Genomic DNA, 26542 nt, shown 5'->3' with positions numbered 1-26542 from the left:
TACTTTAAAAGATGATAGAAGTAAGAAATAAATGAAAAAGTTCATAAAGAAAAGGCCATATTGAATGGATGAGACTGAAGATAAACATTTCATAGATGAAAGTAATGAAACAGCACAGAGAGAGAAAGAAATAGAGAAAGGGAGTGATTTGTCGGAATTAAGACGTAAAATATGAAGCTACAAGACATAGGCTACATTTTGTAGGAGCAAAAACACAGTAACAATCTTTTTTTGTTGTTGAAAATATGAGACTTATTAAAACAAGCAATTATACTAAAACGATTTTTCGAATTTTCATTTTAGGTAAAAGAAAGAGAAAAAAAAGAGAAAACCATGGAAAAATTGTAACAGTAAAATAAACCTAAAGCAGTGTTCAGTACACCAATAGTTCGAAACAGATGATGAAAAATTGAAAGGAAAACTTAGTCAGAACGATAAAAATAAAGAAGAAACAAATAGGTTATAAACCAACAAAAGGGGGTGGGGTCAATGAGTGAAATAGGTGACAGAAAGAGGGGAGGAGGAGGAGAGAAAAGAAAATTTAAAAAAGAAAAAGAAAATCATTAAAATTAGAATAAGACCAAAAAGGATAAAAAATAAATAGGACGGACGAATGGTGGGAGAATGGATTGTAAAACGAAGTCAATGCTTTTTAAAATGAAGTGTTAAAATTAGACAGTACTGTTCAGTTGACTGACTAAAACGGATCTTTTTTAAGTCCTTCGAATTGCTACTCTGTATACAACCCCCAACAGCATAAAATAAGGAGAAACTTGATGTGTCTTTAAGACTATATTAAAAAATACTTCTTGCTAGATTTTGGGTAAATGGGTTATTAGAAAAAGGAAAGTACTGAACCAATCTGTATAGAGTGTTCGGCATACGAGGATTATGTATACCCATCAGTTTGAAAAGATAAAATAAAGTCATTTGAATTACCGAGCTGAATTACGTAAGTACTGCTTAGGATTTCTTTTAATTACTATTTCGCTTCTACAAGAGCTCTCAAATATTAGTGAATATCTTTGACAATAAAAAATTCTATTATTTTATTTTCAGAACCTTGTTCCTCAGACCTTTGCAATCATGCTCCCTGCTTGCATGGTGGACAGTGTGTCGAATCAATCCATTCCAGGGACATAGCTACATGTTTGTGTCCATTAGGATACTCAGGAGAATTGTGTGAAACTCAAGTTGATCTGCAAGTAGGTTATTTTCTTCACTCTCTAGAGATAAATTCGCAATGGTCGAATGGCACCGCGAAAATTATAAAAGGTGGATATTCTAACTGAGTACTGCTACTGTACTTGTGACAAATTTTCTCCAACTCATAGCTTTTGGTGGGTAACTTGAAACTTAATGACTTTTACGTATTTAGAATCACAATAAAATTCAATTTTTTGACATATATATTGCAATCAATTTTTGTTAGACTTTAACTTACTATTAGGACGACTCGCACCTTACTTACAGATCGTTACCACGAACGGTTTGGTTCGCTCCTACTGTTATAACTAACAACAATCGTTAAAAAATAATTGAAAAGTAACAAGCCACTAACAATCGTACTCTATTGTGTTGTTGTTCACCACTGCTAGTGGAGAGGTGGTGGTGTAACCTAAACTTCAGAGGGGCTTATTTTTTCTCTGCCCAAATTCTAAAACCGTCCATAAGAGGGCCTCCAGATAAACTGGATGAGGATTCAATCTCCGATCTTTCATCAATAAGAGGAGTATAGTTAGACTTAGTGTATAATGATAGTACTGAATAAGTATAATGTATAGTGATGGTACTGAAGGTATGAATGTTCCCTTCTTATTGTAGAAACGATAGTTTCAAATGGGGAACGTTATTTAATAAATATCTAAGCATTTTGATAAGAAATTGAACTGAAGTGTTAAGAATGAGGGTTTGATTGGGGGCGGCAGCCACCATCATATTAGAAAATCCTATTCTATCGTGTAAAGTAAAACATTTTTTAACTGTCTTGTGTATCATCTGTTTAAAAATGAGACTTGAGCTCTTTTTTTTTCGAGTGAGCCTTCTCCCGAAATTACATGTCCACTGGTTTTATAAATGTCCTCGAAAAAAAGAAACAAACAAACAATTATCTGCGATTGGCCTTCATAAGAAAATACAAATTCTTTGGCATGTCTGAGAATCACTGTGGCTCTCAGACATGTTCGATTGAGGCTGTCACTTTCTTCAAGACTAATTCATTCTAGATACTTTTGCTCTCTTTCCCAAAATTGTTCACATTGTACTATTCTAAAAGCTGTTGATCGATAACTTCATAAAGCATTCGGAATCAATGTAAAGAAGTATATTCTTTAGGTTTGGCTCGTGTATCATTTTCAAAATTCTGGTTTTTAGGACTGCAGTTACTGCTGGTAAAATTCCCTCTTTACTTACTGTTTATTGCATCAGTGGTTTGATTTACAGTCAACACGCCACCAAAATCTAGTTATTTGACCATTATCTCATCTACAGCCTGCAGCTCCTTAGAAGTTAAAATTTCTATCCACACGAGCCTTCATAAACTTTTTCTCGTATGCACAAATTATCCCTTTTTTGTTTTTACCAGGTATGGTAAAACGTTGATATACCAAATCTCACGTGGAACAACATATGGATCGATGATCTTTTTATGAGAAAAGTATTTCCTTGGCGTTATGTATTTTCATCATTTGTTTATTTAGTTTCCATGGAAATAACTTCATTATATGTTTCTAATCTATGCTAGAAAAAAGAAATAAGCGAAAATAAACTAAAATCTGTTATGGGATTGGTTTTATACCAATGAGTTTTATAATATTCTAAGTAGTCCCTTTAAGAACAAAGCGCTATGTAAGATTGAATTAAAAATTATTTTTTTTAAAGAAACGTTATTCTAACAAATAAAGAAAGCACGAAAAGGGGAAAGTAATCTTGGTCATTCTTTTTTTGAAGTTGCTACAAAATTGGCGTTTTAAAGGTTAAATTTTTGTTTGATTACAATACTCTTATAATACGCCATGTGGAAACTCTATACATATTAGAAAACAAATAGAATTTAGAAACATTGTTGCCGTGATAATCCAAAGACATTTGGTCTATTGTCTATTGTGTTGCGGAGCGGTTGTGCAGTTGCTTTCGTCGTTTGCTTTTTCCTTGTCACCAGTGTTTTGTAACTCAAAAACGAAAAGGGAAAGCATTTCAAAACTATTTTTAGTATGGTAATCCCTAAGTGGACAAAAAAAAATCCTTGGAACTTCGTAAATTTCCAGTTGTTTCCCAGAAAACTATCTTTTTCTGCTAGGCTTTAAAAAGTATCAGAATGAAACAAAACGAAATGGCCTTCACCACGAAAGCAGGCTAATTAGGGACTATGTAATATCAGACTCTTGTAGAACATTTAATTATTTCTTTGAGGACCGAAATTTTATATATTTTCTAGATTAACAAGAAATTGAAAGATTCTTTAATGGCTGATACCTAATAAAAAATTGAAACAAAAAGCCCAAGACTAGATCGTCGTGATCAAAAATCCTGAACTGGGGGCTCCCAGTCACTTCTTTCGACCCCCCCCCCCCCAAAAAAAAAAATCATTTTTAGCCAGTACATCCCAGCTGTTTCTTTTTTTGGCGTAAGTCCTAGTGAATGAAAGTTATGGTTCATTCTTTATTAATTTCCAGCTAAGAAAAACTCAAAAGCTCTTTTTCTGTGTGTGAAATGTTAATAGGTAATGACTTCCATAATTTTCATAAGATTTGTCACTCTGTCAAACTTTTATACAAAATACCTCTCTCTTCTACCAAGCTTACAACCTTTTCACTATATTCCTAGCAGCGTTTCTAAATCTCCCCCCTAAGATATCTCCTGCTACTTAGTAAATTTTTCACCGAGAATACATCTATCTAATCCATATTTCTTCTACATTGCCCAATTCTAAACTCTTAAGTTTCGTATTCAACTGTTCTTGGAAAGTTCCTCCTAAATTCTTGTTATGTAAATTTCTTCCTAAATAATCAACAGCATAACTACCTGGAAGGCAGTTAATCCTTCGCAGATTTTAGCTTTAAATTAATGTTTTACATTCCGATTTTGTGAAGTTGGTTGTTAAGAAGTTTGTCATGGCTGTACTGTTGATGGTAGTGACATCAGAATAAACCATGATAATTTGATTTTAATGTATAGAATTGACTGTGTAAATGAACGTCGCTTGAAATATTCAATAGAAACAAGTTGGCAGTCTAAAATTCATAGATCTAATCACAACAATAAATCGGATTTGATAAGCCCTGCTTTCAGCATAGAAACAAATTCTGTGTTGTTCAATCTTTCTTTCAAGGTGTCACAGATAGTAATATTCAAAATTATTATCCAGGTCCCACATTATTTATTTTTGATTAATTTCAAAATTAAAATGACCGAAAATTAATTTAAACAACATTCTGATGGGAGCAAAGACCAAACCTGAAAATTGAATTAAAAAACTGATTGAAATTATGTAAGAACCGACCTCAAAATCTTATATTTCAATTATCTATTTATTAATATTTATCTTTTCAAGGAAATTTCCGGTTTTTGATAAATTTTCTCAGCTTTTGTATGCATATTAAGATCAGATTCAGAAGTGAACTGAAATATATCGTCTTGGGATGTAACTGAGGGATGTGAAGTTTCCCATTATCCTGTCATCAGTACATCCGACAGAAGAGCCTATCAGATCTTCACTAAACTTGATGTGAAGCACCAACTAGTGCCCTAGTTGTGCCATTGGGTTAGACAAAATCTAGCCTTCGCAGGGAAAGGATGATCTCTAAATCCTTGTTATCAGGATATTTAAAAAGAAGGGGTTCTTGATTCTAAATAAAATTTATTTGAAAGTAAGAGATAATTTCGTTATAAAGCTTCTGAGGAATAGGATATGACCTGGTCTCTGTAGGGGAGTGAAAGAGGGAAGTCTCAAAATTCTTGTTATTCACATTTTTGCAGAAAAAGGATGTCAGATCTCCTCCAAGCCTAAGGGAGCGTAATAGTAAGTGTTCTATTTTTGACTTTGAGGTTCGATACTTATCCAATCACTGTTGAGGGAAGGAGGGGTCCCTAAATTCTAGTGATCTGGGTATGCACAAAAACAGAATATTATATCTCAACGGAACTGTTAAAGAAGCAACATTTAGTTTGCTTGTTGTGTCTTTTTGGGATCTGGGACTGATTTAACATTTGTACGAAAAGAGTAAGGGGTATGCAAAAGTAGAGATGGGGGTCCGACTCCCACGAGTCACCCCTGCTGCCATCTACAATTTAGTTTAATGCTGTCAGTACACCAAATATGGGCATAGAGTCATTAGGGAGAACACGTGGTTAATGGGGTCAATGACCTAAATTGATTGCGTAATCAAAGTGTGTCAACAACAACAACATCGACCTTGAAATTCACTGAGAGCGTGCACTTACAACACCTGGACGAACCACGTGGTTTATGGTCCATATATGGGCATAGAATACTGACGGGTCACCAAATATGGGCATAGAGTCATTAGGGAGAACACGTGGTTAATGGGGTCAATGACCTAAATTTCACAACAACAACATCGACCTTGACATTCACTGAGAGCGTGCACTTACAACACCGGTACGAACCACGTGGTTTATGGTCCATATATGGGCATAGAATTCTGACGGGGCACCAAATATGGGCATAGACTCATTAGGGAGAACACGTGGTTAATGGGGTCAATGACCTAAATTTCACAACAACAACATCGACCTTGACATTCGCTGAGAGCGTGCACTTACAACAACAAAAACCCGGAATTTGGAACACTTGTGCTGTCGACCTCAATTCACCTATCGTGAATCAATAATTCCCCTTAGAAACAACAAATTAATTTCCCCTTCTTGACAGATCAATCAATCAATGACATCATCTGTCAGACTTTAAAAATTTTCGCCTAGAAACGATTCTCCAGGAATAGATCCAAGTCATTAATGTCTTTGCCGCGGAAACAACTCTTTTGGTCGAACTCTAAAGGATATTAATAACCAAAGGCCATGGAAACAATTAGGCAAGAAGCATCTTAGCGATGAACTGTTTTAGCGCGCGAAAAGGTTTCATATTAATTTGAAATGCGTTAGCACAGAGATGCCAATAACAAAGGAACACGCTGAATTTACGTTTAGGGATAATTTGGGCGAAACCGTTTTAGACAGGTTATGGAACTATTTCGGCGAAACGGTTAGAGACATTTTAAAAGAAGATTTTTGAAGAGATTTTAGAAGAGAATTTAAAGGTGAAACTCTGTGGTCGTTATAATACACAAGTTTCATTTGAACAGTGATGTGAGGTCCTCTAACCCAACCCCAAAGGGTTCCAATCCTCCTACCCCAACCCCGAAGGAACCCCCGGTCCTCAAAGGCCCCCAAGCTCCCAAAGGGCCACCGGCGCCCCCAAAGGCCCACCCAGACCCCCAAAGGCCATCCCCAGGCCCCACAAAGGCCCATCGAGCTTCCAAAGGACCAACGGGGTCCCAAAGGCCCTCCACCAGTTCCCGAATGTCCCCCTGTGCCCCCAAAGGCACTCCTCCGGTCCACAAAGGCCCATCGAGCTCCCAAAGGACCAACGGGGTCCCAAAGGCCCTCCACCGGTCTCCAACTGCCCCTCCGGACCCCCAAAGGCCCTTCCTGTGCTCCAAAGGCCCTCCCTGTGCCCCCAAAGGCCCACCCCCGGACCCCAAAGGCCCATCGAGCACCCAAAGGACCACCGGGGTCCCAAAGGCCCTTCACCGGTCCCCAACTGCCCCTCCGGACCCCCAACGGCCCTCCCTGTACCCCAAAGGCCCTCCCTGTGCCCCAAAGGTCCTCCTCCGGTCCCCAAAGGCCCCCGAATCCCCAAACGCCCTCCCTGGGCCCCAAAGGTCCTCCCCCGGTCCCCATACATGCACACAAAAACTTATACACACACAAAAACTAACACACACACACAAAAACTTACACACACACACGAAAACTTACACACACACACGAAAACTTACACACACACGCCAAAACTTACACACACACACACAAAAACTTACACACACACACACACACACAAAAAAACAAACACACACACACTAAAAAAAACACACACACATGAAAACTTACACACACACGCCAAAACTCACACACACACACACAAAAACATACACACACACACACAAAACCTTGCTAGAGTTGGAATATTTCAGTAGTGTGTGGTTGTGGTTTACGTTGTCACATTTAGATTTACTTGCTTTTTCAAAGTTCATTTTGAATTTCTTTCGTTGAAATGCAAGAGTTGAAATATTTCACTAGTGTTTGGTCGTGGTTTAACTTGTCACAGTTACATTTTCTTGATTTTTCAAAGTTCATTTTGAATTTCTTTTGTTGAAATGCAAGAGTTGGAATATTTCAGTAGAGTTCGGTTGTGGTTTACCTTGTCACAGTTACATTTTCTTGATTTTTCAAAGCTCATTTTGAATTTCATTTGTTGAAATGCAAGAGTTGGAATATTTCAGTAGTGTTTGGTTGTGGTTTAACTTGTCAAAGTTAAATTTTCTTGATTTTACAAGGTTAATTTGAATTTCTTTCATTGAAATGAAAGAGTTTGAATATTTCATTAGCGTATGGTTGTGGTTTACCTTGTCACAGTTAAATTTTCTTGATTTTTCAAAGTTCATTTTGAATTTCTTTCGTTGAAATGCAATAGTTGGAATATTTCAGTAGTGTTTGGTTGTGGTTTACCTTGTCACAGTTACATTTTCTTGATTTTTCAAATCTCATTTTGAATTTCTTTTGTTGAAATGCAAGAGTTGGACTATTTCAGTAGCGTTCGAGTGTGGTTTAACTTGTCAAAGTTACATTTTCTTGATTTTTCAAAGATCATTTTGAATTTCTTTCATTGAAATGCAAGAGTTGGAATATTTCAATAGTGTTTGGTTGTGGTTTACCTTGTCACAGTTACATTTTCTTGATTTTTCAAAGTTCATTTGAATTTCTTTCATTGAAATGCAAGAGTTGGAATATTTCAGTAGTGTTTGGTTGTGGTTTACCTTGTCACAGTTAAATTTTCTTGATTTTTCAAAGTTCATTTTGAATTTCTTTCGTTGAAATGCACGAGTTGGAATATTTCAGTAGTGTTTGTTCGTGGTTTACCTTGTCACAGTTACATTTTCTTGATTTTTCAAAGTTCTTTGTGAATTTCTTTCGTTGAAATGCAAGAGTTGGAATATTTCAGTAGTGTTTGGTTGTGGTTTACCTTGTCAGATTTAAATTTTCATGATTTTTCAAAGCTCATTTTGAATTTCTTTCGTTGAAATGCAAGAGTTGGAATATTTCAGTAGTGTTTGGTTGTGGTTTACCTTGTCACAGTTAAATTTTCATGATTTTTCAAAGTTCATTTTTCAATTTCTTTCGTTGAAAAGCAAGAGTTGGAATATTTCATCAGTGTTTGGTTATGGTTTACATTGTCACAGTTACATTTTCTTGATTTTTCAAAGTTCATTTTGAATTTCTTTCGTTGAAATGCAAGAGTTGGAATATTTCAGTAGTGTTTGGTTATGGTTTAAATTGTTAAAGTTACATTTTCTTGATTTTTCAAAGTTCATTTTGAATTTCTTTCAATGAAATGCAAGATTTGGAATATTTCAGTGATGTTTGCTTATGGTTTACCTTATCACAGTTACATTTTCATGATTTTTCAAAGTTCATTTTGAATTTCTTTTATTGAAATGCAAGAGTTGGACTATTTCAGTAGTGTTTGGTTTTGGTTTAACTTGTCACCGTTACATTTTCTTGATTTTTCATAGTTCATTTTGAATTTTTTTCGTTGAAATGCAAGAGTTGGAATATTTTAGTAGTGGTTGGTTGTGGTTTAACTTGTCACAGTTATATTTTCTTGATTTTTCGAAGTTCATTTTCAAGTTCTATCGTTGAAAAGCAAGAGTTGGAATATTTCAGTAGTGTGTGGTTGTGGATTACCTTGTCACAGTTACATTTTCTTGATTTTTCAAAGTTCATTTTGAATTTCTTTCGTTGAAATGCAAGAGTTGGAATATTTCAGTAGTGTTTGGTTGTGGTTTACCTTGTCACAGGTACATTTTCTTGATTTTTCAAAGTTCATTTCGAATTTCTTTCGTTGAAATGCAAGAGTGGAAATATTTCAGTAGTGTTTGGTTGTGGTTTACCTTGTCACAGTTACATTCTCTTGATTTTTCAAAGTTCATTTTGAATTTCTTTTGTTGAAATGCAAGAGTTGGAATATTTCAGTAGTGTTTGGTTGTGTTTTACCGTGTCTCAGTTAAATTTTCTTGATTTTTCAAAGTTCACTTTTGAATTTCTTTTGTTGAAATGCAAGAGTTGGAATATTTTAGTAGTGTTTGGTTGTGGTTTACCTTGTCACACTTACATTTTCTTGATTTTTCAAAGTTCATTTTGAATTTCTTTCGTTGAAAAGCAAGAGTTGGAATATTTCAGTAGTGTTTGGCTGTGGTTTACCTTGTCACAGTTACATTTTCTTGATTTTTCAAAGTTCATTTGAATTTCTTTCATTGAAAAGCAAGAGTTGGAATATTTCAGAAGTGTTTGGTTGTGGATTACCTTATCACAGTTACATTTTCTTGATTTTTCAAAGTTCATTTTGAATTTCTTACGTTTAAGTGCAAGAGTTGGAATATTTCAGTAGCGTTTGGTTGTGGTTTACCTTGTCAAAGTTACATTTTCTTGATTTTTCAATGTTCATTTTGAATATCTTTTGTTGAATTGCACGAGTTGGAATATTTCAGTAGGGTTTGGTTGTGGTTTACATTGTCACAGTTACATTTTATTGATTTTTCAGAGTTCATTTTGAATTTCTTTCGTTGAAAAGCAAGAGTTGGAATATTTCAGTAGTGTTTGGATGTGGTTTACCTTGTCACAGTTAAATTTTCTTGATTTTTCAAAGTTCATTTTGAATTTATTTCATTGACATGCAATAGTTGGAATATTTCAGTGGTGTTTTGTTTTTGTTTACCTTGTCACAGTTACATTTTCCTGATTTTTCAAAGTTCATTTTGAATTTCTTTCGTTGAAATGCAATAGTTGGAATATTTCAGTAGTGTTTGGTCGTGGTTTACCTTGTCACAGTTACATTTTCTTTTTTTTTCAAAGTTAATTTGAATTTCTTTCATTTGAAATGCAAGAGTGGGAATATTTCAGAAGGGTTTGGTTATAGCTTAATTTGTCACAGTTACATTGTCTTGATTTTTTAAAGTTCATTTGAATTTCTTTCGTTGAAATTCATTAGTTGGAATATTTCAGTAGATTTTGATTGTTTTTTAACTAGTCACAGTTAAATTTTCATTATTTTCCTAAGTTCATTTTGAATTTCTTTCGTTGAAATGCAAGAGTTGGTCTATTTCAGTAGTGTTTGGTTGTGGTTTACCTTGTCACAGTTACATTTTCATGATTTATCAAAGCTCATTTTGAATTTCTGTCGTTGAAATGCAAGAGTTGGAATATTTAAGTAGTGTTTGCTTGTGGTTTACCTTTTCACATTTACATTTTCTTGATTTTTAAAGTTCATTTGAATTTCTTTCGTTTAAATTCAAGAGCTGGAATATTTCAGTAGTGTATGGTCGTGGTTTACCTTGTCACAGCTAAATCTTCATGTATTTTCACTGTTTATTTTGAAATTATATAGTTGAATTTATCGTGTTGGTATAGTTAAGTATCGTTTGTTTGTGGATTAACTTGTCACAGTTTAATTTTCGTTATTTTTCAAAGTTTATTTTTATTTTCTTTTTTCGATATTCAAGAGTTGGAATATTTCAGTAGTGTTTGTTTGTGGTTTAACTTGTCACAGTTACATTTTCTTTATTTTTCAAATTTCATTTTGAATTTCTTTCCTTGAAAAGAAAGAGTTGGAATATTTCAGTAGTGTTTGGTTGTGGTTTACCTTGTCAAAGTTACATTTTCTTGATTTTTCAAAGTTCATTTTTGAATTTATTTCTTTGAAAAGCAAGAGTTGTAATATTTCAGTAGTGTTTGGTTATGTTTTACCTTTACAATGTTACATTTTCTTTAATTTACAATTTAAATTGGAATTTCTGTCGTTGAAAAGTAAGAGTTGGAATATTTCATCAGAGTATGGTCGTGGTATACCATGTCACAGGTACATTTTAATGATGTTAAAAAGGTCATTTTGTATTTATTTCTTTGACAAGAATGAGTTGGAATATTTCAGTAGCGTTTGGTTGTGGTTTACCTTGTCACAATTACATTCTCTTGATTTTTCATAGTTCATTTGAATTTCTTTCATTGAAATGCAAGAGTTAAAATATTTCAGTAGCGTTTGGTTGTGGTTTACCTTGTCACAGTTAAATTTTCTTTATTTTTCAAATTTCATTTTTAATTTCTTTCGTTGAAATGCAAGAGTTGGAATATTTCAGTAGTGTTTGGTTGTGGTTTACCTTGTCAAAGTTACATTTTCTTGATTTTTCAAAGTTCATTTTGAATTTCTTTCGTTGAAAAGCAAGAGTTGGAATATTTCAGTAGTGTTTGCTTGTGGTTTACCTTGTCACAGCTACATTCTCTTGATTTTTCAAAGTTCATTTTGAATTTCTTTCATTGAAATGCAAGAGTTGGAATATTTCAACTCTTGCATTTCAACGAAAGAAATTCAAAATGAACTTTGAAAAATCAAGAAAATGTAACTGTGACAAGGTAAACCACAACCGAACGCTACTGAAATATTCCAACTCTTGCATTTCAACGAAACAATTACAAATGAACTTTGAAAAATCAAGAAAATGTAACTGTGACAAGGTAAACCACAACCAAACACTGCTGAAATATTCCAACTCTTGCGTTTCAACTAAAGAAATTAAAATGATCTTTGAAAAATCAAGAAAATTTAACTGTGACAATTTAAACCATAATCAAACACTCCTGAAATATTCCAAATCTTGATTTTCAACAAAAGAAATTCAAAAATGAACTTTGAAAAATCAAGAAAATGTAAATGTGACAAGGTAAACCACAACCAAACACTAGTGAAATATTCCAATTCTTGCATTTCAATGAAAGAAATTCAAAATGAACTTTGAAAAATCAAGAAAATGTAACTGTGACATGGTAAACCACGACCAAACACTACTGAAATATTCCAACTATTGCATTTCAACGAAAGAAATTCGAAATGAACTTGGAAAAATCATGAAAATGTAACTGCGACAAGGTAAACCACAACCAAACACTTTTGAAATATTCCAACTCTTACATTTCAATGAAAGAAATTCAAAATTAACTTTGAAAAATCAAGAAAATGTAACTGCGACAAGGTAAACCACGGTGAAACGCTACTGAAATATTCCAACTATTGCATTTCAACGAAAGAAATTCAAAATGAACTTTGAAAAATCAGGAAAATGTAACTGTGACAAGGTAAACCATAACCAAACACCACTTAAATATTCCAACTCTTTCATTTCAATGAAATAAATTCGAAATGAACTTTGAAAAATCAAGAAAATGTAACTGTGACAAGGTAAACCACAGCCAAACACTACTGAAATATTCTAACTCTTGCTTTTCAATGAAAGAAATTCAGAATGAACTTTGAAAAATCAAGAAAATGTAAATGTGACAAGGTAAACCACAACGAAACACTACTGAAATATTCCAACTCTTGCCTTTCAACAAAAGAAATTCAAACTGAAATTTGAAAAATCATGAAAATTTAAATGTGACAAGGTAAACCACAACCGAACGCTACTGAAATAGTCCAACTCTTGCATTTCAACGAAAGAAATTCAAAATGAACTTTGAAAAATCGAGAAAATGTAACTGTGACAAGGTAAACCACAAGCAAACACTACTGAAATATTCCAACTCTTGCTTTTCAACGAAAGAAATTCAAAAATTAACTTTGAAAAATCAAGAAAATGTAACTTTGACAAGGTAAACCACAACCAAACACTACTGAAATATTCCAACTCTTGCTTTTCAACGAAAGAAATTCAAAATGACCTTTGAAAAATCAAGTAAATGTAACTTTGACAAGTTAAAACATGGCCGAACGCTACTGAAATATTCCAACTCTTGCTTTTCAACGAAATAAATTCAAAATGAGCTTTGAAAAATCATGAAAATTTAACTGTGACAATGTAAACCACAACCACACACTACTGAAATAGTCCAACTCTTGCATTTAAACTAACTAAATTCAAAATTCAATTTGAAAAATAATGAAAATGTAACTGTGACAATGAAAACCACACCAAAACCCTTCTAAAATATTCCAACATATTGAATTTCAACGAAAGAAATTCAAATGAACTTTGAAAAATCAAGAGAATGTAACTGTGACAAGGTAAACCACGTCCAAACACTACTGAAATATTCCAACTATTGCATTTCAACATAACAAATTCAAAATGAACTTTGAAAAATCAGGAAAATGTAACTGTGACAAGGTAAACCATAACCAAACACCACTGAAATATTCCAACTCTTGCATTTCAATGAAAGAAATTCAAAATGAGCTTTGAAAAATCAAGAAAATTTAACTGTGACAAGGTAAACCACAGCCAAACACTACTGAAATATTCCAACTCTTGCTTTTCAACGAAAGAAATTCAAAATGTACTTTGAAAAATCAAGAAAATGTAACTGTGACAAGGTAAACCACAACCAAACACTACTGAAATATTCCAACTCTTGCATTTCAACGAAAGAAATTCAAAATGAACTTTGAAAAATCATGAAAATGTAACTTTGACAAGTTAAACCACAACCGAACGCTACTGAAATAGTCCAACTCTTGCATTTCAACGTAAGAAATTCAAAACGAACTTTGAAAAATCAAGAAAATGTAAATTTGACAAGGTAAACAACAACCAAACACTACTGAAATATTCCAACTATTGCATTTCAACGAAATAAATTCAAAATGAACTTTGAAAAATCAATAAAATGTAACTGTGACAAGGTAATCCACAACCAAACCCTGCTGAAATATTCCAACTCTTGCATTTCAACAAAAGAAAATCAAAATGAACTTAGAAAAAACAATAAAAAGTAACTGTGACAAGTTAAACCACGACCAAACACAACTGAAATATTCCAACTCTTGCATTTCAACGAAAGAAATTCTAAATGAAATTTGAAAAATCAAGAAAATGTACCTGTGACAAGGTAAACCGCAACCAAACACTACTCAAATATTCCAACTCTTGCATTTCAACGAAAGAAATTCAAAATGAACTTTGAAAAATAAAGAAAATGTAACTGTGACAATGTAATCCACAAACAAACACTACTGAAATATTCCAACTCTTGCTTTTCAACGATAGAAATTGAAAATGAACTTCGAAAAATCAAGAAAATATAACTGTGACAAGTTAAACCAAAACCAAACACTACTAAAATAGTCCAACTCTTGCATTTCAAAGAAAGAAATTCAAAATGAACTTTGAAAAATCAAGAAAATGTAACTGTGACAAAGTAAACCACAACCAAACACTACTGAAATAGTCCAACTCTTGCATTTCAACGAAAGAAATTCGAAATGGGCTTTGAAAATTCAAGAAAATGTAACTGTGACAAGGTAAACCATAACCAAACATCACTGAAATATTCCAACTCTTGCATTTCAACGAAAGAAATTAAAAATGAAATATTAAAAATAAATAATATGTATCTGTTGCATTGTAAACAATAACCAAACAAGACTTAAATAGTCCAACTCTTGAAATTCAACTGAAGAAATTCAAAATGAACTTTTAAAAATCAATAAAATGTAACTGTGATATTGTAAACCACAACCAAACACTACTGAAATATTCCAACTCTTGCTTTTCAACGAAAGAAATTGAAAATTAACTTTGAAAAATCATGAAACTGTAACTGTGACAAAGTAAACCACAACCAAACACTACTGAAATAGTCCAAATCTTGCAATTGAACTAAAGATATTCAAAATGATCTTTGAAAAATCATGAAATTGTAACTGTGACAAGGTAAACAACAACCAAACACTACTGAAATAGTCCAACTCTTGCATTTCAACGAAAGAAATTCAAAATGAACTTTGAAAAATCAAGAAAATGTAACTGTGACAATGTAAACCACGACAAAACACTAATGAAATAGTCCAACTATTGCATTTCAAATAAAGAAATTCAAAATGAACTTTGAAAAATCAAGAAAATTTAACTGTGTCAAGTTAAACAACACACAAACTCTAATGACATATTCAAACTCTAGATTTTAAATGAAATAAATTAAAATTAACTTATAAAAATCAAGAAAATTTAACTGTGACAAGGTAAACCACACGCAAACACTATTGAAATATTTCAACTCTTGCATTTCAATGAAAGAAATTCAAAATGAGCTTTGAAAAATCAAGAAAATGTAACTTTGACAAGGTAAACCACAATCGAACGCTACTGAAATATTCCAACTCTTGCATTTCAACAAAAGAAATTCAAAATGAGCTTTGAAAAATCAAGAAAATGTAACTGTGACAAGGTAAACCACAACCAAACACTACTGAAATATTCCAACTCTTGCATTTCAACGAAAGAAATTCAAAATGAACTTTGAAAAATCAAGAAAATTTAACTGTGACACGGTAAACCACAACCAAACGCTACTGAAATATTCCAACTCTTGAATTTCAAAGAAAGAAATTCAAATTATATTTTAAAAATAAAGAAAATTTAAATTTTAAAAGTTAAACCACAACCAAACACTACTGAAATATTCCAACTCTTGCATTTCAACAAAGGAAATTCAAAATGAGCTTTGAAAAATCAAGAAAATGTAACTGTGACAAGTTAAACCACAACCGAACGATACTTAAATATTCCAACTCTTGCATTTCAACAAAAGAAATTCAAATGAACTTTGAAAAATCAAGAAAATGTAACTGTGACAAGGTAAACCACGACCAAACACAACTGAAATATTCCAACTCTTGCATTTCAACGAAAGAAATTCAAAATGAACTTTGAAAAATAAAGAAAATATAACTGTGACAAGGTAAACCACAACCAAACACTACTAAAATATTCCAACTCTTGCAAGTTTTTGTGTGTGTGTGTGTGTGTGTGTGTGTGTGTAAGTTTTTGTGTGTGTGTGTGTAAGTTTTGGCGTGTGTGTGTAAGTTTTCATGTGTGTGTGTAAGTTTTCGTGTGTGTGTGTAAGTTTTTGTGTGTGTGTGTGTGTGTGTAAGTTTTTGTGTGTGTGTGTGTAAGTTTTGGCGTGTGTGTGTAAGTTTTCATGTGTGTGTGTAAGTTTTCGTGTGTGTGTGTAAGTTTTTGTGTGTGTGTGTAAGTTTTTGTGTGTGTGTAAGTTTTTGTGTGCATGTATGGGGACCGGGGGAGGACCTTTGGGGCCCTGGGTGGGCGTTTGAGGATGTGGGGGCCTTTGGGGACCGGTGGAGGACCTTTGGGGCACAGGGAGGGCCTTGGGGGGTCCGGAGGGGCAGTTGGGGACCGGTGGAGGGCCTGTGGGACCCCGTTGGTACTTTGGGAGCTCGATGGGCCTTAGGGGACCGGAGGAGGGCCTTTGGGGGCACAGGGAGGGCCTTTGGAGCACAGGGAGGGCCTTTGGGGGTCCGGCGGGGCAGTTGGAGACCGGTGGAGGGCCTTTGGGACCCCGTTGGTCCTTTGGGAGCTCGATGGGCCTTTTGGGACCGGCGGAGGGCCTTTGGGGGCACTGGGGGACATTCGGGAACTGGTGGAGGGCCTTTGGGACCCCGTTGGTCCTTTGGAAGCTCGATGGGCCTTTGTGGGGCCTGGGGATGGCCTTTGGGGGTCTGGGTGGGCCTTTGGGGGCGCCGGTGGCCCTTTGGGAGCTTGGGGGGCCTTTGAGGACCGGGGGTTCCTTCGGGGTTGGGGTAGGAGGATTGGAACCCTTTGGGGTTGGGTTAGAGGACCTCACAACACTGTTCAAATGAAACTTGTGTATTATAACGACCACAGAGTTTCACCTTTAAATTCTCTTCTAAAATCTCTTCAAAAATCTTCTTTTAAAATGTCTCTAACCGTTTCGCCGAAATAGTTCCATAACCTGTCTAAAACGGTTTCGCCCAAATAATCCCTAAACGTAAATTCAGCGTGTTCCTTTGTTATTGGCATCTCTGTGCTAACGCATTTCAAATTAATATGAAACCTTTTCGCGCGCTAAAACAATTCATCGCTAAGATGCTTCTTGCCTAATTGTTTCCATGGCCTTTAGTTATTAATATCCTTTGGAGTTCGACCAAAAGAGCTGTTTCCGCGGCAAAGACATTAATGACTTGGATCTATTCCTGGAGAATCGTTTCTAGGCGAAAATTTTTAAAGTCTGACAGATGATGTCATTGATTGATTGATCTGTCAAGAAAGGGAAATTAATTTGTTGTTTCTAAGGGGAATTATTGATTCACGATAGGTGAATTGAGGTCGACAGCACAAGTGTTCCAAATCCCGTGTTTTTGTTGTTGTAAGTGCACGCTCTCAGCGAATGTCAAGGTCGATGTTGTTGTTGTGAAATTTAGGTCATTGACCCCATTAACCACGTATTCTCCCTAATGAGTCCATGCCCTTATATGGAGCCCCGTCCGTATTCTATGCCCATATATGGACCATAAACCACGTTGTTCGTACCGGTGTTGTAAGTGCACGCTCTCAGTGAATGTCAAGGTCGAGGTTGTTGTTGTTGACACACTTCGATTACGCAATCAAGTTAGGTCATTGACCCCATTAACCACGTGTTCTCCCTAATGACTCTATGCCCATATTTGGAGACCAGTAAGTATTCTATGACCATATATGGACCATAAACCACGTGGTTCGTACCGGTGTTGTAAGTGTACGCTCTCAGCGAATGTCAAGGTCGATGTTGTTTTTGTTGACACACTTTGATTACGCAATCAATTTAGGTCATTGACCCCATTAACCACGTGTTCTCCCTAATGACTCTATGCCCATATTTGGTGTACTGACAGTATTAGACTAAATTGTAGATGGCAGCAGGGGTGACTCGTGGGAGTCGGACCCCCATCTCTACTTACAAATTGTTTTTATTGGTACATTTACCGGAAGCGAGTTTCGGATCTCAACCAAACTTAGCAGGAAATGACGGCTAATGTACTAGTTTGGAACTTGGGGCTTATTCGACCTCGGTAGGTGACGAGTGACAATGGCTCCTAGAATATTTTCATTGGCACATCGAAGAGGTTTTCGGATAGCAGCCAACATTATGGGCAAAAAGCGGGGCTCTTAGTTGTGCCTCTCTAGTATTTGTCCTTTATCTGACCGCTGATAAGAAAGGGGTAGGGCCATTAGAATATATATATATATATATATATATATATATATATATATATATATATATATATATATATATATATATATATATATATATATATATATATATATATATATATATATATATATATATATATATATATATATATATATATATATATATATATATATATATATATATATATATATATATATATATATATATTCTCTTTAGTAAAAAAGTGTGGGTGGGAGGGGATAGAATTCAACCCAAACTGAAAAACAGCTAGACCTAAGTTTTGATTGTAGGTGGTCGATTTGATATCTGTAAAGGCTTTAGTCCAACCATCATCCTAGAGCTGTATAAAAAAATCATCTAAAAATAATTTGAACGTTGATATATTAAAACTGAAGTATAATTATACTCATATTCCGTCTATACAATGGTGTCATTAAAAAATTAAATAACGTCAATCTTTTATTTCAGCAAAGAGAAACGATGATGCAAGATTGAAGAACATTGAGGAACATGAATCATATCTTATAGCACTTTTATTCTTTTGAAAATTAATTCCATGGTGGACGCACTAAACTGAGTCAAAGCTCAGGCCACAAGGGCCAAAATGATTTAATTTGAAAGCAATCACAGATGAGTCTATTGCTTAAGTGAGCGAAACTTGATTGTCACTTTTAGCACAAAAGGAGAACCTTAGTTTTCTTTTTTTCGTCAAAATTAGTTCTAATCGCTTATGGGAAAACCTTCAAACTTTGAAGAAGATAGAATAGGACTGCAATTGAAATTTAGAGTTCTGAAACTGAGTTTTGTGCTTCACCCTTGGAAGTTCCTGGCTAATTTTTTTTCAAGGGAACTAATTTGTAGCTTGGTTCCTTAATTAGAAACTTACCTAACCTCCGAAAACTTCATACTCGTTCTATGAGTATATGACGTGTCATCTAATGTATTATGTCTTCTTTCTTTTCTTCTGATTTTGATCGAGCTGTTTTCTTGAACGGTTATATCCATTTGTCCGGATACATATAAGAATATTTTACCTTAAATAACCTCAAGTCGCACTGATTGCTTAAATTGCATGGACGTCCTGGATCGAATTTGTGTCGCTGCTTTATCACTACAAAACAACTCATGTTTGTGGTGGCTGTATGTAATTTAAACCAGGCGGAAACTCAAGAGGCATGTTAGGGGGTAGAGAACCATACCAAAGCCAACTTGACCAAAGAGATTGGGGAACTTAAAATAGTTACATTTCGGTGATTTAATGTGGGAAAATAAGGATTAAACCATAATAGGATCATTTATAACATTAATCTCCGGTATTAAAGTTGAAATTTCTCTGTGAGTGACAGTCCTTACGCAAGAATTATTTTAAATTAAATTCCTGTCTATGCAAAGTAGGCTTTGGCTATCCTATGGATGTGTTGGTTTAAGCTGTCTGATTAAGTTGGTAGACCTACTGTTGGCAAGATCTGCTTGTTTTTGCCTTCTTATTTCTCTCTGAGTGAAAGTCCATACGCAAGAATTATTTTGAATCAAATTCCAGTATGTGTAATGTAGGCCTGCACCTGAAAAGCACTACTACTACTACTAGTAGTAGTACTGCTAGTAGTAGTAGAAAGAAAAAATAAACTTTCTTTATGACGTCCTCCCACCCCAGACGAGGACGGCCTGCTTTCTGTATTAGCCCTAGATGGTTGGCCGTAAAGAATAATCTTCGGTAATCTATCATCCTTCATCCGCACAACGTACTCTAGCCACCTCAACCTTTCTTTCATTATAGCCCTAGAGAGCGGTATTGAACCACATTTTTAGTACAGGCTATTGTTTAAAATACGGTCAGTCAGCCGGGCACCCAGAACAATCCTTAAGCAATTTCTCTGGAAAACATCTAGCAAATCTTCATCCGATTTTCGGAGCGCCCATGCTTCAGAGCGATTTTTGACCACTGTCATCACTGTAGCTTCTAATGTGCTAATTATGGTTTGCAGACTTATCTTCCCATTCTTCCAAACTTTTGTTCAACTGTGAAAGACACCCTGAGCCTTGGCTATTCTACTTTTAAAATCTTCACTGCTCCCACCATCTTTACTAATAATACTACCAAGGCAAGTGAAGCTGCCCACCTGATCAATGTTTGCGCTACCCAACGTCACTTTTTCATTTTCACTTATTCCAAGCCTTAGTGACTTAGTCTTCTATGCATTAGTTTTCAAACCTATTCTAGCACCCTGAAATCGCAAAACCTCTAAAAGTTTATTCATTTTGCTCACACTTTCATCTATGTTGCTTGCCAAGGCTCACACAGGTCTTTAATTAATAGCAAACAGTTGTCTAACACAATTACCAATTAAATGGCAGCTAATAAATGGAAAAGAGTTAATTATCAAGAACAATTGTTTTACTTTATTTGTGTTTCCCATAGAAATACAATTTTGCTAATAAAAATAAATAACTACCTCAATTGTTGATGTTTATGGTTTTTCAATTTACAAAAGAGCTCATTTTCTATATTTAATTCGGTAGGTGTCTTCTTATAAGCAAAAAATTGAATTTCAACTAACTTTATTCTTTACGGATTGAACTAGCATACAAGGCCGCACCCAGGATTTTCTTCGGATGGGGTTTTACTCAAATATTTATTTTTCGGGGGGGGGGGAGGGGGTTACACAAAAAAAACTTCAAAAAACGCATACAAAATTTGTTTATATATCCATTTTCGTTACGTTTTTACGAGTCAAACCAACATTTCGGGGGGGGGGGAACCCTAAAATTTAAATGATAATATCTCGATTTTTTTTTATTGAAAACAGGGATACCAAAAAAATAATTGTTTTTTTTTAATTTAAAGCAGAGACGGTATCCTATCAAGGTGGTATCCAGAGGGGGCAGGGGTAGTAGTTATCATATTTAAATGATAATACCTCGATTTTTTTTTTTTATTGAAAGCAGGGATGCCAATCACTTGTCCACTTTCTCAAGGGAGAATGCACTCTAGGTGTTCTGGACATTATGTTCCTCAATTAATTTTTGTCTTACTACTCCAACCTGAAGACTTAGGGATGGCTTAACTTTTCCCCATAATTTTGAAAATAGACTACACTATCCGTCTACCCTTATTTAAAAATATGGATAAAAAAGTATTTTGGGCCATTTTGACTTTATAAAGTGTAAAGTCAAAATGTCAAGTGTAAAGTATAAAGTGTATTTTGTTGGGTCTAACATTTTCATGATTTACACTCTTTAATATTTTCCTTGGGAAAGTGTAGCTCCAAGAGACAAATGTTTCAGAATATACGTTAAACGAATAAAAATGTATTGCCGTTAAAAATAATCTCTGTTTTTGCAGTCCCCTCCCTCCCAAGAAATTTTTGAATCTCAGGCTCTCAAAAAGCAAAATCGGTATTCTGTATTAAGTTTAATGAACCCGCTTTGCAGTATTTCTCCCCAAAGACTCTCATTAAAATCCGGGAAACTTTGCCAGAAGAAAGGAGGTCAGTGACCACAATAGTCAGTGCGAGATTTCAAAGGATCATCCTAAGGTTTGCTGCCACAAATAGAGGAATTATGATTCTTGACTATTATTAACTCATTTTCAATGCTCATTTAACCCGTATATAACATTGTCACAAAGAAAAATTCATGTTTCCAAAACGTGAGTTTCGTACCCAATTCAGTTTTAAACGGAAAGTAAAGCGCTGTTTAAGTATCATTACTGTTCCAATCATTAAGATACTGTTCTTAATTAGTCTATGGGAGATATAACTCTCCTGCCTAGGAAATCCCGTTATTACAAAAGTTTTTCTCATTAGCTGTATGCTGTATTTAAAGTTGGTCTCTTCCACAAAAAAAAAGATCCCCCTCAGATCTTGTCTGAAATAAGTTTAGTTCTTTATCCTGAGAGTAACTACTAGCCTATGTTTGGAGTTTGAATTTTCTCTTTAAATAATTATATGTTATTTTTTTAAGGTTTATCTTATTATGAACTGGCCATTTGACGTGCTTTCTCCCCTTCGAAGCTTGCCTTTTTATTTTGCTAATTTTGCATCATTTGCTCAGTTTTAAACAATGTCCTCTATTTGATTCAACTGAAAGCACATTTTTAATTTATTTATCCCCATTCAATCTTTTACTATCATTTATACTTAAAAGTTAACCATTTTTATTTCAAATATGCTTATTAACATTAATATGCTTTTATTAATATGCTTAAGACAGTTACCAAACCACATGTAGTCAAACTTTCCAAGAGTATCATTAACGACAATTCTTTGTACTTATATGGCCACACTTCAAGGCCGTATCCAAGGGGGGGGGGGGTTACCCGGTTTGAACCTCCCTCCCACGAAATTTTTGACCGAGTTGGAAATTAATCTAAAAAATATCTATAAAGACAAAACCTTGCCAGGAAAAAAATATACTCCCATACTAAATCCTATTGCATTTTGTGGGTAAACGGTGCTTATAAGCTGAAGCAATTAGGTAATCGTAGGTAACCTCATGTTCACCTGACCTTGCATAGTAAATTAGGGTTAATATGCGCTATTATGCTTTTGCATTTTATGGCATACAAAAATCCTATTGCAATTTTGTGGGTAAAAGGTTTTGATCAGCTTACACAATTAGGTAGCACCATGTTCGCCTTATTATGCAATGTCAGTCCCAGCAAAGTAAATTAGGATCAATGGGGGCTCGAGATAAATGTTATAAGAGTGTAAGCTTGTCAGTTCCGTTCAATTTTAGACTTAGATAAGAGAAGAGCGATTGTCAACATGGAAAGCAAGTGTGACATTACGTCGTTTTTCCCGCCCAAGCAGACCAGGGATGTTTCTGACAGTGGCGTTAGCGGGACGTCTGCGGAGCATTCATCTACACCTGTGGATCTGAAGGGCACTGGAGCCCTCGTTGAAGCTTCTGAATCACGGACCCTGGAACCAACCATGACGCAACACGCACCTGCACCAACCCAGCCTCTGTCGTTGTTTGCAAATGACATTGGTCCTTTTGTCAACAAATCATCCAGTCTCGATATAAATTCTAATCTTCGTTTGCTGAAGAGCCCTTGGACTCCAGATATCTCCAGTATCCGAAAAACGGAAGCTGAAGTTTCAGTTAACTTGGCTCGCTCGTTTTAGTTGCTTGTCCTACTCTCCGTCCGAGGACGCTGCTTTTTGCATATTTTGCGTTCTGTTCTCGTCAGAGACAGCTGGCAAAAAATGCCACCAGCACTTGGGGAATCTAGTCACCAAACCATTCAGGAACTGGAAGAATGTGATAGAGGGCTTCACAGCTCACCAACAAGCTGAGTTACATAGAAACTGCATCCTATCGGCTGAAAACTTCATTTCTGTCTCGGAGAAAAAGCAGGACAATAGCGTGCACCAACTTGACGCGGCAAGGAAAGCACAGGTTCAAGAAAATTGCCAGAAGTTGTAACCAATTATTGAGACGGTGATATTTTGCGTGTAGCAACAGCTCGCCCTTCGTGGTACTAATTGTTCCACCCCCATTCTGATCTTAGATCCAGAATCTTCCCTAAATGATGGCAACTTCCAAGAACTACTGCGGCTGACGGCAAGACACGGTGACGATATTCTGAAGAACCATCTTCTTTCTGCGGCTGGAAATGCCACATCTTTCTCCCATCATCCAGAATGGTATTATCGCCGCATCTGGGGAGCTTCTTCAGCAGTCTATTGTGGAAAGAGTAAACGCAAGTCCATGCTTTTCGGTACTTGCCGATGAAACGGCGGACGTTTCGAACACGGAGCACCTGCCTGTTTGCTTCCGCTACACATTCAAAGGGAACCTGCATGAGGACTTCCTTGGTTTTACCCCAGTTTCTGATTTGACTGGGCAAGGTCTGGCTTCATCAATCCTGCGATTTCTCGAAAGCCTTGGTCTTAATCTGAACAGGAAGGTTGGTCAGGGATATGACGGTGCAACAGCGATGAGTGGGCACCTTAGGGGTGTCCAGGCTGTTATACGTGAAAAGTATCCGAAGGCACTTTACTTCCATTGTAGTGCGCACACTCTCAACATGGTCATCTCTTCTGTATACTCTATTCTGGCGTTTAAGCATTTCTTCGATGTCTTGTCACAAGTCTGCATTTTTTACCGGACGTCCCCACACAAGACACATAATTTAAAAGAGAAGATCAACGACACACTACCGGATTCGAGGAGACATGCTGTAACCGGACTCTGCAAAACAAAATTGGCGGAGCACAACGATTGAGTCGTGTCTTTTCTTCAGCTGTATCGACCAATCCTGCGATCCCTGGAAGCTCTTGAAGAGAACGGAAATGCAAAAACTTCTGCAAAAGCGGCGCAGTTACTGGACACGATGATCCAGTCGCAATTTGTTGTGTGTCTCCATGTGGTCAAAGAGCTTTTCCGCCTTACGCTTCCACTGTGCAAGACTCTTCAGTCAGTTGACTGTGATTTGGCAGCTGCATGCAGGCACATGGAAACTGTCCGTTCAAAAACAATGGAAATGCGAGGAAATGCTGCTTCTGCTTTCACGTCTATTTTTGACGAAGCTCAGCGTTTTGCCAGCGACTTAGGACTGGAGATGACTCTTCCAAGGACGAGAGGTGGCCGGAGTATGCATGCAGGCGTTCCAGACCTTCTCAACCACTATAGAACCTCGCTCTTTATTCCTTTCCTGGACCACTTCACTTCCGAGCTGAAACAACGATTTGTGCTTCACCAGAAACTGCTGTCAAATCTCAGCGTCCTTTCTCCTGCCAAAATTGTCTCTGTCGATCTGAAGGCATTAAACTTGGAGTCATTGGTTGAATTGTTCTTCGTTTCAAGCATGCGCCGCCACCTTTTTTCCAAATGTTTTTCTTCTTCTGGCTGTTCTTGCGACGTTACCTGTTAGCACTGCTACTCCGGAAAGAAGTTTCTCAACGCTCAGAAGACTCAAAACCTGGCTGAGAAATTCAACAGGAGAACGATTGAGTGGCTTGGCCCTCCTTGCAGTCCATAGGGACGTTGACATCTGCCCAGACAAGGTCATCGACATTTTTTGCAGGGAAGAAAAATCGTCGCTTGGATTTCGTTTTATAGATATTCGCCCTTACTTTTAGCTAAAAAAAATAAAATAAAAGATATATAGACTACTTCTACTATTTGGCTTCTTTTTGCGTTCTGTTTTTGCTGTCTTAAAAAAAAAAAATACCTTAAAAACCTTAAAGATACGAAAGTATGCCTAGTGGACCCGTCCTCGTTCGCAAGGGGTGGACTAACGGTCTCGAGCTAACGTAATGTTGCTCGAGGATGTTAGACAAAGTCCATGGGAAAAAATCGGGTAAACCCCCCGAACAAAAATCCTGGATACGGCCCTGCCACACTTTATTACAATTTCCATGAATAGAAATCATACATAGTATTTTATAATAATTTCCGCTTCATAGCCTTAAACTTGTTTGTAGTTTTAGACCAGTTTGTTGACTGGAGTCAACCAGGAGTCAATTAAAAATCCGTTGAAAGACAACTACACCCTCATAGAAAGATCGTCTAATCTAAAAGAATACCCTCCCGTTGACTTTTTCTAACGGTTTTAAATAAGTTTGCATCCCAGCTTCAGGCTCGATGGGTAATAAGTTCAAACTATCAGGGAATTCTAGGTAAACTGAGTTAAAAGACAGTATATAGCCTACATCCAAAATGTATCTGGGGAGGGGGGGGGTTGCCTGTACTTATGTTTACAGCATCATTAGTTGAGTACATAGATTTATTTTTTGAATATATCTATTGCTTATTATTATTATCATATTGTTATTTATTTCTTATTGCATTTATAATTAATATATTTATTTTATTATTTACTATTATTTCATTATCATGTCGTTATTTTACGATAGATATTATTATGTATTATTATCGGAAAATAGCAGTATTTGAACAGATGCCAAACAATTTATAATAATTTTTTCTAAGAAGCGAAATTTTTCGTGTTTTTTTTTTTAATTAATCGACACTTACAATTAAAGATAATCGTACGGACAGCTTCTATTGAATTTCTGCATTTCTCTTCAAATGTGCTACTATTTATAATTTTTCTATAATGACGCTTTTTAATTTCAGAAATATAGGCCTTTTTTAAGCAGTGAAACTTTTTGCATAATTTCTTTAGAAATTAATCGATACTTACAGTTAAAGATAAAATTTCTAGTGAAGAAAGGGAAGCGCAGAGAGTGGGATATCCAGAACAGGATCAGAACCCTAATTACAATTAAGC

General features: G+C 35.6%; 1 protein-coding gene across 1 annotated transcript in view; it reads left to right on the top strand.

The window, feature by feature from the left end:
* Positions 1-26542, top strand: part of LOC148949453 (pikachurin-like) — a 293057-nt gene that overhangs the window by 162677 nt on the left and 103838 nt on the right. The window contains exon 7 of the mRNA XM_089093487.1: positions 1060-1205. Coding sequence (XP_088949613.1) covers positions 1060-1205 — 146 coding nt within the window. The remainder of the gene's footprint in view (positions 1-1059; positions 1206-26542) is intronic.

This window comes from Artemia sp. Qi Xiang Cuo, chromosome 8 (assembly GCF_049724085.1).
Source record: "Artemia sp. Qi Xiang Cuo chromosome 8, ASM4972408v1, whole genome shotgun sequence".
Taxonomy (NCBI): domain Eukaryota; kingdom Metazoa; phylum Arthropoda; class Branchiopoda; order Anostraca; family Artemiidae; genus Artemia; species Artemia sp. Qi Xiang Cuo.
This window is presented reverse-complemented; position numbering and strand designations above follow the sequence as displayed.